The sequence below is a fragment of the Sycon ciliatum genome, chromosome 10 (assembly GCF_964019385.1).
Source record: "Sycon ciliatum chromosome 10, ocSycCili1.1, whole genome shotgun sequence".
Taxonomy (NCBI): domain Eukaryota; kingdom Metazoa; phylum Porifera; class Calcarea; order Leucosolenida; family Sycettidae; genus Sycon; species Sycon ciliatum.
In genome coordinates, this window is record NC_088652.1 from 1,573,249 (window position 1) to 1,587,234 (window position 13,986).

Sequence of the window (13,986 nt, forward strand, 5' to 3'; positions counted from 1 at the left end):
ATGAATCTGAAATTCAAAATTAATACATGTTAGTAGTGTTGCATTGTGACAGTGTGGTTCAAAATTGTGGCAGGTTTTGGAAATAATGTGCTTGACCACACACATGCTCCTGTGAATGGTAGTTTGGTGGGAAGGGAAAACAAGTGAAATATGCTTGTTGTTTGTGAACCGATTGAAGTGCTTGTAAATTGTGCACAACACCTAAGTTATAATTTCCTAAGCGCCAGCAGAAGCACATCCAGCGCAAGCACCGGACATTAGTGGAGAACAGTTTCTCCACAGCGGTATATGAAAGCAGAGAGTTGCCAGCACCGCGACAGGCGGGGGATGTTCACATGTGTGTTCGGAGAGGGGGTGCGCACGCACACACGTGTATTTGTGTGTGTGTGTGTGTGTGTGTGTGTGTGTGTGTGTGTGTGTGTGTGTGTGTGTGTGTGTTATGGACTGACTTATGGTGCATTGTAATCATCATGTTTGCATTTTGTGTGTGTGTGTGTGGTGTGTGTGTGTGTGTGTGCATGTGTATGTGCGTGCATGTGTGCGTGTGTGTACATGTGTATGTGCGTGCACGTGTGTGCACTATTCATTTTTTCCGTGCACCTACAGACACCAGTGGCAGTAGTCTGAGCCGCTCAGAAAGCACTGGCAAGAGCAGCAAAGGCAAGCTCAAGATCTGGAAGAAGGTCAAGCGCTTCGGACAAGGCAGTGGTGGTGGTGCCACTAGCAGCAAGAAACGTGACTCGAATGAAAGCGCCGACCTTGGATTACCGTCTTCTCCCACCCCTGACCTGGACGATGTGGACGGGTTTGACTACGAGGGTCAAGTAGAAGAGCTGGATCAGTCGCCTATGGTATGTTGTGCTTGTAGTGACCCGTGTGCACTGTTGTGCCGTGAAGTACCGTTGATTCCCCCTCTCCCCCCCCCCCCTCCCCACGCCGTGTGTCGCTTCCCAGCTGGGTTTTCGGCAGGGGGTGGGAATTAGATCAAGTCGGTGGGTCACCCTGAAAAATAGAGTATAGCCAGACCTCGCTTCTTATCCGATCCTCTTTTATCCGGATCCCTCTTTTATCCGGATCCCTCGCCATCCGGAAGAAAATCGCTGGTTACAGATTTACAGCATAATTATGTCATGCATACATGCAGTATGTGTGTTCGATTATCCGGTTCCCTCGCCTATCCGTATCTTTTTTTGTGGAAAACGGATGTGTGCGGTTAATTAAGCGAGGTCAGACTGTACTACACTCAGAGCTCGCTTATCCGGTCCTCGTTTATCCGGATCCCTCGCCATCCGGAAGAAAATCGCTGGGTACCGATGTGCAGCATATGTTATGCATACAACACAACCGGACCTCGCGATCCGCATACCGGTGCGTGATTTTGTGTACAAACTGGTTGAAATTTGTACAAAAAAGCTTCGTCGTATCCGGTTGCATATGTGGCTTGCAGAAGCTAGAATCAGGGAGTTGTACAGGCAAATGAGGTCCTTGACCTGCTGGGTGCATGTGGACAGCACTCAGTATCATACACTTGTCATTTTTCTCGCTTGTTTTACATACTGTGCACGCTAGTTGTACTGCATAGGACCCGTCTACATGTATGTACGATGTCACTGCTTTTGACATGCCACGTGCGTATACAGTATGTGCGTTCAGTTATCCGGTTCCCTCGCCTATCCGGATATTTTTGTGGAAAACAGATGTGTGCGGTTAATTAAGCGAGGTCTGACTGTAATAGTACTACTAGTGCTTTGCAGGGTATGCAGTTTTGCAGTTTTGCAGTCGAAGCAATGATATGTTGTATCCTCTGTACCCTCTGTAGTGTATGGCATGTGTCGCCCTGATGATACTTTGTAGGCGAAGGTGAAGTTGCACTGTGAAAAGAGAATACTTCGTATCCTTCCTAGGGTAGTTGGCAGCTCCCCATAACAAACCTCATGCGTTCCCTTTGACTTGACACTTGACACTTGATACTCGACTGACTCATGACTGCCATCCAGAGCACACGAGAAGTCCATCGAATCTTCCACCCCGCGAACATTCAAGAAAGCATGACTCCCTGCTCAAATGTAACATGGGAAATTGTGGGCACAAGTTATGCGATCACAATTTCCCATGTTACAATTTTTTCCTTGGCTCACCATCTGAGTTCCCTGCTCAATACACGGTATTTTTCGATGGCAGTCGTGATTGAGTTTTAAAAGTGTCAAGTTGGTGGAAAAGTGCGAGCTCCAAGTGCGAGCTCCAGTGTGGGGAGCATACCCTTACCTATGAAGTTATCGCCAAAGTCTAGAGTGAGGTGGTGTTGGCCATTTGAAAAGATAATACTTTGTATCCTTTGCAGCAGCGCACGCAAGGGTTCCTATGAATTGGGTGCATTGTTCTTTGTACTTGAAAAAAGTATGTTGATTATGTAATCACCCAGCTGACTTTGCCAAAAAAAGAGAGAAATTGTACGTTGTGCTGCAGAGGATGGCCCTTGTGGATAGATCATGCACCACTGCAGCCTCTTTGTGTGTGGGCAACTTGTGCCGTTTTGGCAGGTCCAACCAGCTCTAGTGAACTTGTTAGTATGACTATGCACAGTTCATGATCGTTTATGCAGGGCTGGTGGCTGTGCACAGTTCATAGCCGTTTATGCAGGGCTGGTGGCTGTGCACAGTTCATAGCCGTTTATGCAGGGCTGATGGCTGTGCACAGTTCATCACCGTTTATGAAGGGCTGGTGGGTGTGCACAGTTCATAGCCGTTTATGCAGGGCTGGTGGCTGTGCACAGTTCATAGCCGTTTATGCAGGGCTGATGGCTGTGCACAGTTCATCACCGTTTATGAAGGGCTGGTGGGTGTGCACAGTTCATAGCCGTTTATGCAGGGCTGGTGGCTGTGCACAGTCCATGATCGTTTATGCTGGCCCTGGTATCACAGCGTCTGCGGCTGAAGGGGACTTTCCCCACAAAACAAAATGGCAGGAAGACTATGCGTAGGCCCCGTTTTTATGGCACTGTGCTGCTCGCTATATCACTAGTCCTGTGGTGTGTGCAAGGGAATTGTGTGGATGTTAACGCTTACAAGAATACGACCCACACATGCATGGAGCTCACGTCCCGGGACGGTTTCAACCCATTCGTGCTTGCTGGTGTATGTGTGTGTGTGTGTGTGTGTGTGTGTATGTGTTTGTGTGTGCATGTGCATGCTTGCTGTGTGCATTCACTGCGCCTTGCCGCACTGCAGCACTCTCGCAGCCAGCTGAGCATCGATCCCCTGGAGGCAGCGTCGGTACGGTCCGTGTCTCCATTGCCACCCATCACACCCGACTCGGCGGCACACTCCCAGAGCAGCTTCAGCGAGCCACCTCCCAACGAGAGCAGCACCGAGTCCACGGCTGGACGGCTAGGTATGAGCAGTATGATCACTATGGTTACATGTGTATAATTAATTTCAAGGATTCCCCAGAGGCCGTTTAGGCCTATCGAGGGGGTCTCCATTTCTGTACAGTTACGATGAGAATATGAGAAAGTGAGCAGAGAAGGAGAAATAACACGACGAATAGGACAACTGGGAGATGTACCGTAGAGTAGCGCAAGAGCGCCCCGTCTCACGAGAGCGCCCCACCTTGATTTTACAGCCAGGAACAGGAAAATCGTATGGCAGAGTGCAACGAAGTTTGTACGGTGTGAGAATCTTAGTGTAAGGTCATGCTTGGCGTGTTTTTGTGTGGAGCTCAAAGGTACACCGAGTACGGATTGACTGCATGGCGTGCGATATGTGTACAAGGCACGTGTCATATGACCTTCAGATAGGACACCACCTCCACAGCACCACCATGAAAGGACGAGTTGGTGGGGCGCTCTCGCAATACTTTACTGCACTTGTCTAGCTGCACGGATCATGCACTGTGCGATCAGTGTCTTCCGTGCCTGGTTTATACTAGCTTTTGTAGGCCACATGACCGTTGCCATGGATCGGACCAATCAACAACCCCGCAGAGTGCAGTTTTCTACTATTCTATGATGTTGTGAGTGTGTGACTGTGTGAAGTGTGTATGGCAGGGCGCGAAATAACGGTCGGACATCGGACAATTTCCGACCGTTTACGGTCAGTTTCCGGATGTTTTGTACATATCCGGACAAAGTGTCCGCTCACCTTTTTGCAAAGTACAAAAAAGAAAAGGCACTTCAATCCTTTGTCTCATAGTCATTAGTGATGTCGTCTGGCAAGAGAAAGCCAAGCACCGCTGATGCGGGTGCTCCTCTTGGAAAGAAGCCCAGAGGAGTCAAGACGACCACTTGTGACAAGTGGATCGCCGAGTATGATAGGGAGCTTTCAACTTCTGTTTGGCTGAGCTATGAGCGCAGTCCCTCAGATCGTAGCGTTGTCGATAATTTGAAGTGTAAGATGTGTTCCCGTTTTGTTGATAAAATTCGCAGCAGCAAGAGTTTTTCTGACTCTTTCGTCGTTGGCTCAGGGAACCTGAAAACGTCAGCCTTCAAAGATCATGCTGCTTCTGAAATGCATCGTCGTGATGACATTTCGATGGTATTAATTCTAGACTGAACATTGTGTGATTTGATGTGAAAGTTGCATGTGCGGACATGTCCGGACATTTTTGCAACTGGCAGGACATTGTGTCAGAGCATATTTTAATCCTTAGCGCATGCCCTGTATGGTATGTGTAGATGTTCGCTGGTGACGTGTGCGCTCGTGTGAATCTTGCATTGATGTTGGTTGCTGCTGGTGTTGCTGCTGTTCCTGCTGCTGCTGCTGCTGCTGCTGCTGCTTATGCTGCTGCTGTTGCTAATGCTGCTGCTGCTTTTGCTAATGCTGCTGCTGCTGTTGCTAATGCTGCTTATGCTGCTGTTGCTAATGCTGCTGTTCCTGCTGCTGCTTCTTATACTGCTGTTGCTGATGCTGGTATTTCTGTTAGATCGTTCGGCTAGCATCGATGCAGACATGAAGACACCTGACCCACTCGCAGCCAGTGCTCCTAACCCGATGGACGCCGAAGATGTGCTGCGGAGGCGATCCGCTCAAGGTAGGCTAGAGCGAGCACTTGTTTGTGTGTGTCGACGTAGACAACTCTCCGTAGGTTTAAAAAAGAGTGAATTATCGTGTCCGTTTCCAAAGGGAACTCACGACGGCCGCTAACACCCGGTAAACCTTAGCGGCAGATGCAGTGCCTAACGGCGGGGGTGAGTGGATACGTTTCACAACCACTGGCACAAGTGCCGAGAAACCCCATAAACCCCATAAACTCTCCGTTAGCGGAGTGCACACTCGCGGATTCACGGGTTTTCCCGCCCGCTCACGTAAAGTAGCTCAACTTTACTTGTAGTGCGCAACCTCTCTATTTCTGATGATCTTTTAAAATACAGACACTCTTAACTGTGCCCCTTTCCTTTGTTTTACATCTCAATATTACAGTCAAACCTGTCTTAAGACGACCGCTCAAGGCACCTTCAAAACGTGGTCTCTGTAACCAGGGTCATTTGACTGGGAATAACATCCCTTGGTCTTGGTTGCAGTGATGTTCTGGGAGTATTGGACAGGTGGTCGCCTTTATCCCTTTACTGTCCGGTTAAAATTTATACAAGCCCACGCAACCACAAAATCTGAAACTAGAATTAGACGTAACTTTGGTTTGAATTTGACAATTTCCACGATCTTGGGCATCCTGGAAAGGTCATGACGAGACGAACGCAAAGAGCCCACACTCGGCGTCACAGGATGCACTGGTCCAGCGCTGCAAGCCAGGGAACGCGCACCAGCGCTGAGCTCACGCTCGAGATCGATCTCAATCCACCATGTCACCCCTGTTGCTCGTATCGAGCTCAAATATTTTCGTAGAGACTCCCGGGAACCTACTTTTGAATTTGAATCGGTGTAGCCTTGCCAACAGGTGACGTAAACAGGGAAAATCCCAGCCGTCGACATGCGTGTCGCGCTCTGAACACATTTCCCGGGACCAGAATTACGAGTGCGATAACTCAGCAACCGCTCTTCGTATCGCTTCGGGAATTGTTCGAGGCGACAGCTGAGACTTTTCTCTTCGACCTACATATTTCGATCTCTCCAAAAGACCTAGATTTGAGCAAGTTACGATAATTTCAAAATGCCTACCCAATCGATCCCATTGGATCGATGCTTGTATGTACGGACAGTAAAGGTTTAATATCCGAGCGGTCGCCTTGACAGGTTTTGCTGTACTTGCGTCTGATGAGTGTTTTTGAACACGAAACGTCAGAGTCCCGAGAAAGACATTGGTCTCTGATGTCCTGCCTTGTGTATCTATGACCTAGGTGTTTCGCCATCACGCAGCTTTGCTGGTCCGTTTGACACCGCGTTTGCCGGTGCTCAAAGGGAGCATCGCCGCTCGGAGCCCATGCACGGCGCCATGCTGAAGCCACAGCTGGGCAACTCGGCGTCACACGACCTGTCGCCGCTGCGAAAGCGCCTGGGAGCGACCGTTGGGGCGACAGGAACCGCCCCATCGTCGTTTGATGAGGTGAGGTGGAGCCGCGTTTTCTTGTTGTAAACTAGGGGGTGTGTTATCTCTGGATTGCGCGTGTAATGGAGTGTCGGAATGCCATTACACAGAAAAACAATACATCGTTTAATTTCACAACACGCGATCAATACCAAGTGTAGTCAGCTGTCCATGGTGTCTTGTGCGTGTTATCCTTTTTATCAGAACTTGCATTATGAATTGTGCCTCGTGTGTGTGTGTGTGTGTGTGTGTGTGTGTGTGTGTGTGTGTGTGTGTGTACATGGTGTAAGTGTGTGTGTGTGTGTGCATGCATGAATGCATGGGTGTGCATGTGTGCGCGCGTATGTACATGCGCATGGGTGTGTGTGTGTGCGTATATGTCTGTACAAGCAGACGCCACCGCAGACCCAGACTCAGCACGGCTTTCCGTACATTCTGGCAGTGACGATTGTTTCCGGACACAGCCTAGTGGCCCGCGACTCTAACGGACTTAGTGACCCATACGTCAAGATGAAGATTGGCTCAGGATATTCTAAAGCCAAGACCACCATTGTGCACAAGAGCTTGTCGCCTATCTGGAACGAAAGCTTTGACCTCGGTAAGAGCTTGTTATGGGAGAGCACCAGCCAGTCAGTGGTGCAGTGTGTGCTGAATCTGCCCTGCTGATGCATCTGAAGTCTTTCTTGGAGATATTTGCAACTCTCTGTCTCTCTCTCTCTCTCTCTCTCTCTCTCTCTCTCTCTCTCTCTCTCTCTCTCTCTCTCTCTCTCTCTCTCTCTCTCTCTCTCTCTTCGCCGTTTGTTGTGTATCTAATGTTGCTATGCTGATTAGTGATGTGTGGTTCGGCCACTTTTCCTACTGCAGAGACGGGCCAGCCGGGTGTGTGGACCCAGTTGTGAGGCTGTGTACACCCGGTTTTGAGGGTGTGTGGACCCGGCTGTGAGGGTGTGGACCCGGTTGTGAAGATGTGTAGACCTGGTTGTGAGGGTGTGTGCCCCCAGCTGTGTGAGGGTGTGTGGACCCGGTTGAGAGGGTGCATGGCCCCGGTTGTAAGGATGCGTGGACCCGGTTGAGAGAGTGCGTGGACCTGGCTGTGAGGGTGTGTGGACCCGGCTGTGAGGGTGTGTGGACCCGGTAGAAAGAAATCAGCCAGGTATAGTACGCACCAGCCTGGCAGAGATCGGGCTATTTGATCTGTGTCAGCATATACAGTATTCGGTGTGTGTGTGTGTGTGTGTGTGAACGCGAGCATTGCGAAAGACGGTTCTCAAGGCCACAGGACTTGCAACGCCATGCCAAATGTTGTTGACTTTGCGATTTCTCTCTCTTCTCTTCTCTCTTCTTGTCGTTGTCTCCCGCTTCTGGGAGCGGCGTGGCCCGATAGGGTAGCTGTACATAGTAGTAGTAGTGTGTGTGTGTGTGTGTGTGTGTGTGTGTGTGTGTGTGTGTGTGTGTGTGTGTGTGTGTGTGTGTGTGCGTGTGTGTGCATGTGCGTGTGTTTGTGTTTATGTGTGTTTCAGGTGTATACAGCCTGGATGACTCTGTGCTTCTGCGTGTGTATGATCATGACTTAATCGGCTCTGACGACAGCATGGGAAGGACGGTTGTCAACCTCGCCAAGTTACCACTCGAAGTGTAAGCGTTGTGTGCGTGCGTGCGTGTGTGTGTGTGGTGTGTGTATGTGTGTGTGTGTGTGTGTGTGTGTGTGTGTGTGTGTGTGTGTGTGTGTGTTCGTGTGCGCATGTGTGCGTGCACTCAGGTGTAGGTGGGTGCGCGAGTGAGTATGGCGGTTGGGGGATCATAGTTGTGCAGTTTGCCGTGTGCAACTGTGCTGTGGAATCACTCAGTTGTGCAGCTGCTGCTGCTGCTCTACCCTCTCCTCATGTGTCAACATTACATGACTGTCAAGTAGTGGGGCTTGTAGCATAAGATGTTCTTCTGACTACAGCCTAAACAAAAATCTAGTGGAACGAAAATAAATATATTATCTCAAGTTATTCTCAATTCAGAGTTTCATGCTTAAGCTAGCTCAAACCTCTTTGAAGGTGAAAAAAAACTTTTACAGAAGAAGTGCTGTTTTCTCTGCTCTAAGTTGTTCTCTAGCATGCATAGGTCCCAGAAATGATATTTGTATGGGAGATACTTATGCATTTTGTTGTACTTATGGGGCCTCGAAGTTAAGAAAATTGTGTTTTTCGTACTTTCAAGCGGCAATAAGTACAACAAAATGCATAAGTAAGGAGGTTTCGCTCTACGGAATTACGTATGAAAATAACGTAGGAACTGCACGGAATTTTCATACGTAAAAATCAGAGCCGTTGGGTTTCGCTCTACGTGATTTCTCCACGACTGCGAAACATGCGTTGTTGCTTTGGAGACGCGTTGGCTGCATGCGCCCGCCGCATGCACCATGAACTGAAACCGCGTTTCCCTTTTTATTTTGCACGTGGTGTACGGTGTGTGTACCTTGTGTTTCGCGCGGCTTCAACCTTGCCATGGACAAATGCGGAAAATGCGAATAAATATTTCAAAAAGTCCTACGGAGGACCCAACGTAGGAAACAGCTTTCCTACGGAAATCCGTAGAGAGATTTACGTATGAAAGTTGCCCTCGCTCCCCGGCGCGTACGACACACGGATTTTCATACGTAATTACGTAGAGCGAAACCTCCCTAGTATCCCCCGTACGAATATCATTTCTGGGGCCTATGCATGCTAGAGAATAATCTAGGACAGGATATACATGCATATTGGTATGCTGTTCTTGCTGAAGTCCTAGCATGTTTGTTCTAGAACTCCTGGTAGTATTGTACCGTCCTACTGTCTTTCTGTCTTACCGTCCTACTGTCTGATTGTCCTACTGTCTTACTGTCCCACTATCTGACGGTCCTGCCGTGTTGCTTTGCCGTGTCTCTCACAGGGACACGGAATTGCGCTTGGGACTGGAGTCCACCGACGGCCATGCCATGGAGGAGCTGGGCTACATCATGGTGCGCTTGCATATACAGAGCGTGGAAAACCTAGGCCCGTCTTCTGACAAGCTGCTCAGGCGCAAGGGAACCGTGGTAAGGGTTTTTTTTTATTTTTATTTTTTACTGAGAACACAGCTCTACCAAGAGACATGTGGAGACAGACACAGGGGATGTAGGGACGACATGCCAATGTACAGGGAGCAACTCGACCGACTATATCCAAGCTACACGCCTGAATGCCCGCTTTGGGGTGGGACGCAATGGTGTTGGTTGGGGTTGGAGCGGGCCGGGGTGCAATGTGGTGGGCTAGGGTGCCCTGGAGTGGAGCTGGCAGGGATGCCATGAGCGAGGTCGTGTGGGTTAAATGACTAACCATTGACAACTTCAACTTAATGGATTAGATATAATGATATTGAAAAGTCGCCAAGCAGGACATTGATGAGCTGATTACCTTCTTTACTGCACTGAAACTATGCGTTAGTCCAACTGTAATGGCTAACAAGTCTTGTTACTTTCTTGTTGAAATTGTGAGTGTATTTTTTTGCTGTGCTATGTGTGTGTGTGGGTGTGGCTGTGGCTGTGTGTCTGTCTCTGTAGTGTGGTTGTAACGGTCTGTCTTTTGCTGTGCTGTGTTTGTATGTCTGCCTGTGTATTGTCATTTTGACTGTCTTGCTGTGCTGTGTTTGTATATGTGTGTGTCTCTGCATTGGCTGAGTCGTGCATCGGTTTGTCTTGTAGTTGTTCTTGTTTGTGTTGCCAATGTTGGCATCTTGTGCCTGCAACCTGCACTGTGCCCGTCGTCGTATTGTCCTCCTGTGAACTGTCTCGCTTTCCTGCTTCACTCTGTGCTGTCAGTGTGCTGGCTGTCTCGCGTCGTATTGTCCTCCTGTGAACTGTCTTGCTTGGAACATTCTCATCTAGGCCTGGGCCTGTCATTGCTGCGGTTGAAAATCGTAATGCATACCGAGTGGGGGGGTGGTGGTAATTACGTACTCGTGTTTGCTTCTGCCTCTGCACCCATGTCGTCAAGTCGATGTGTTATGTGTGCGTTTGCCTGTAGTGGCAACGTACTGCCGTGTGTCTGTGTGGCCATCGCAAGTGTAGACCAAGCCGCCTTGCCACCAATATCACCTCCACCAACACCACCACCAACAACACCTCCACCTCCACTGCTGCCACCGCTGCCCTTGGCTGCGTACGTTGCCATCATCAGGTTGTGTGTTCTCACCCACTGTCACTGTGATCAGGGTGCAGGATTGCAGTATGGCAACCGTCCGTAGTCTGTGTGCGACGCCAGTGTGTGTGTGTGTTGGGGGGGGGGGGGGGGGGTGCATGTGTGTGTGTGTGTGTGTGTGTGTGTGTGTGTGCGTGTGTGCGTGTGTGTGTGTGTGGTGTGTGTGTGTGTGTGTGTGTGCGTGCATGTGTGTGTGGTGTGTGTGTGTGTGCATGCAGGGTATAATTATGATGTATATAGTATATATGCAGGCATGTACTGGTACACTATGCATGTTGAATAGGCTGCAGTCGTACAATGTTGTGTGTGTGTGCAGGACTTTGTTGGTGCATGTATGCAGGCTGGATGTGGAACATATGTATGCAGGCTGGATGTGGAACATATGTATGCAGGCTGGATGTATGTATGCATGTGTGTATGCATGGTGAATGTATGTACCGTAAAGTACCGCCAGAGCGCCCCACCATCTCGTCCTTTCGTGGTCGCATTGTGGAGGTGATCTCCTGTCTGTAGGTCATACGACACGAACTTTGCACGCATATTGCACGTTCTACAGACAATCCGTACCTTCGAGCGGACACGAGCTCCACACAGAAACCTGCTTAGCGTGACCTTAGTACACTAAGGTTCTCACACCGTACAAACTTCGTAGCACTCTGCCATACAGTTTTCCTTTCCCTGGCTGTAAAATCAAGGTGGAGCGCTCTCGTGAGACGGGGCGCTCTGGCGGTACAGTCAGACCTCGCATAACCGCACACATCCGTTTCCCACCAAAAATATCCGGATAGGTGAGGGAACCGGATGTACTGAGTCTGTATGTATGCATGACAGATGCTGTAAATCGGTAACCAACGATTTTCGTCCGGATGGCGAGGGATCCGGATAAAAGAGGACCGGATAAGCGAGGTCTGACTGTACTTGAGGGTATGCACGCTGTATGTGTGTATGCATGTGTGTATGCATGTGTGTATGCATGGTGGATGTGTGTATGCATGTGTGCATTACGGTAACCCACTTTTAAACGTTTATGTTTGCTGACCGGGTAATACTTCCCTTGTTGTCTGAATTCTACGCTAGCAGAAATTTGTTGCCAGCGTTGCTAAACTAATGCTAAACCTCCGTATTGTGTTTCAGTCTGATTTCTCTTTCGTGCTAACCTAAAAAAACACTTTACTTGAAGTATGCTTGCTGGTACAAGTAACCACAGTTGCCATAGCTCTCCACTCTCTGTATGTTGTGGTATTGGTATTTAACTTAATAGACTCTTGGTCGGAGGAAGGCAAGTCAGCACACGAAGCACAGAAGCCATAATTATAGTTTCGACTAGGCGGTTATAAGGACTTGCTTCCTACCCCTTGCTAAAATCACCATTGTATTCGACTTGAAAAGTAACGGTACGAAAGGCGTAGTCGAAACTATAATTATATTATGGCTAAGTTCTGTGCTTCGTGAGCTGATTATTGGTGTATTGATATATACATGTACCGCTGCCACTCTACTATGTTACACAACTGGTGTGTGTGTGTGTGGGGGGGGGGGGGGGGGGGGGGTAGCCTCCTAGCCTATGCAGTTCGTATTTTTATGTACACTGTGCTAGGCTGTGTTCACATGAGAAATTTCAACCCGGGTTGAAAGTCTGAACGATAGACAAATAAGGTGAGCGTTTACATGAAGACAGTTGACCCGGGTCAAATACTGATATGCCGCCAAAAGTCCACTTCTACAGTCCTGTATGGTCACGTCAATCTGTTCGCGCGAAATTTGCATCTGCAGTGCTGTTCAAACCTTGCGCGAGATACGCACAGAAGTACGTTTGTACGATTTTCTTGACCCGGGTTGATTTCAACCCGGGTCAAGCGCAATGCGTCATGTAAACGCGCCATTCATTTTGTGTACATGGCGGGTCGAACTCAACCCGGGTTGAAACGTCTCATGTAAACACAGCCCTAGTCTATACACAGTTGAGTGACCGTGTATATGTCATTGTACTGTGCTGGCTGAAATCCCAGCCTGTTTGTTCTTCGGCGCCCCACAGTACTGTACGGGTGTTTGTATGTAAGACCATCACCGCTATGGCTAGGATACTCTACACACTGAGCCTATGATTGGGTTTGCCCGGTGTAGGCCTGTCTGTCTATATCTCTCAGTCTCTGTTTCTCTCTCTCACTCTCTCACTCTCACTCTCTCTCTCTCTCTCTCTCTCACTCACTCTCTCTCTCACTCTCTCTCTCTCTCTCTCTCTCTCACTCTCTCTCACTCTCTCTCTCTCTCTCTCTCTCTCTCTCTCTCTCTCTCTCTCTCTCTCTCTCTCTCTCTCTCTCTCTCTCTCTCAAGACTAAACTTTGTCAGGCATGGTTGTTATGTGGCAAGAAAGATTGTCTTATAGAGGAATAGCTTTCGATCCACTGTCAACATCCATCGAACCCTTGAATTCCTGGTGCTTGACTGTAGTTACGTGTATGTGCACGTGTGTGTCTGCGTGTGTGCGTGCATGCACGTGTGTGTTCACCGACAATAGTTTGAGTCCGGCAGTACCCAGAAGAAGCCACTGCCGCTGCGACGTCGCTCATCCGGTGAGGGTGTCACTCAGTCCGGTAGCAGCTGTCACTTGTCCTCTCGCAAATGCGGTGCCGTGGCACGCAGTATTCTCTCTGTTACCCTCTTGTCCGGCTCACAGCTAGCCGCTATGGACGAGAACGGGTTCAGTGACCCGTACTGCAAGTTCCGCCTCGGCGCCGAGAAGTGGAAAAGTCGCATCATCACCAAGAGTTTGAATCCGGAATGGAAGGAGAAGTTTGAGATGCGAATGATCGATGGTGCCAGTGACATTCTCTACGTGACGGTGTTTGATAAGGACTACGCATCCAAGGATGACTTCATGGGGAGGTTAGTAGCAGATGCTTATGTTGGTGGTGGTGGTGGTGGTGGTGGTGGCAGTGGTGGCAGTGGTGGTGGTGGTGGTGGTGGTGGCAGTGGTGGTGGTGGCAGTGGTGGTGGTGGTGGTGGTGGCAGTGGTGGTGGTGGCAGTGGTGGTGATGGTGGCAGTGGTGGTGGCAGTGGTGGTGGTGGTGGTGGCAGTGGTGGTGGTGGCAGTGGTGGTGGCAGTGGTGGTGGTGGTGGTGGTGGCAGTGGTGGTGGTGGTGGTGGTGGTGATGCAAATGCTGATGCTGGTGATAGTGATGGTGATGGTGTTGATGTGGCTGCTGCTGGAGATATTGATGCTGGTGATGGTGGTGGTGGTGGTGGTGTGGCTGCTTCTGCTGCTGTGTGGATCCGTTTGTCTCTCAGTCTGTGTCTCATA

General features: G+C 49.5%; 1 protein-coding gene across 5 annotated transcripts in view; it reads left to right on the forward strand.

Annotated features, from left to right (window-relative positions):
• The window catches only part of LOC135825855 (multiple C2 and transmembrane domain-containing protein 2-like), a 31,963-nt gene that overhangs the window by 2,290 nt on the left and 15,687 nt on the right, over positions 1–13,986 (forward strand). For 4 of the 5 annotated variants that reach the window (XM_065338490.1, XM_065338488.1, XM_065338487.1 and 1 more), the window contains exons 2-10: positions 607–851; positions 3,228–3,390; positions 4,921–5,028; positions 6,293–6,498; positions 6,874–7,078; positions 8,001–8,115; positions 9,400–9,544; positions 10,512–10,646; positions 13,204–13,571. In XM_065338490.1, the coding sequence (XP_065194562.1) occupies positions 849–851; positions 3,228–3,390; positions 4,921–5,028; positions 6,293–6,498; positions 6,874–7,078; positions 8,001–8,115; positions 9,400–9,544; positions 10,512–10,646; positions 13,204–13,571 (1,448 nt within the window). In that variant the 5' untranslated portion in view covers positions 607–848. The remainder of the gene's footprint in view (positions 1–606; positions 852–3,227; positions 3,391–4,920; positions 5,029–6,292; positions 6,499–6,873; positions 7,079–8,000; positions 8,116–9,399; positions 9,545–10,511; positions 10,647–13,203; positions 13,572–13,986) is intronic. The other variant, XM_065338489.1, reaches the window with a different exon arrangement.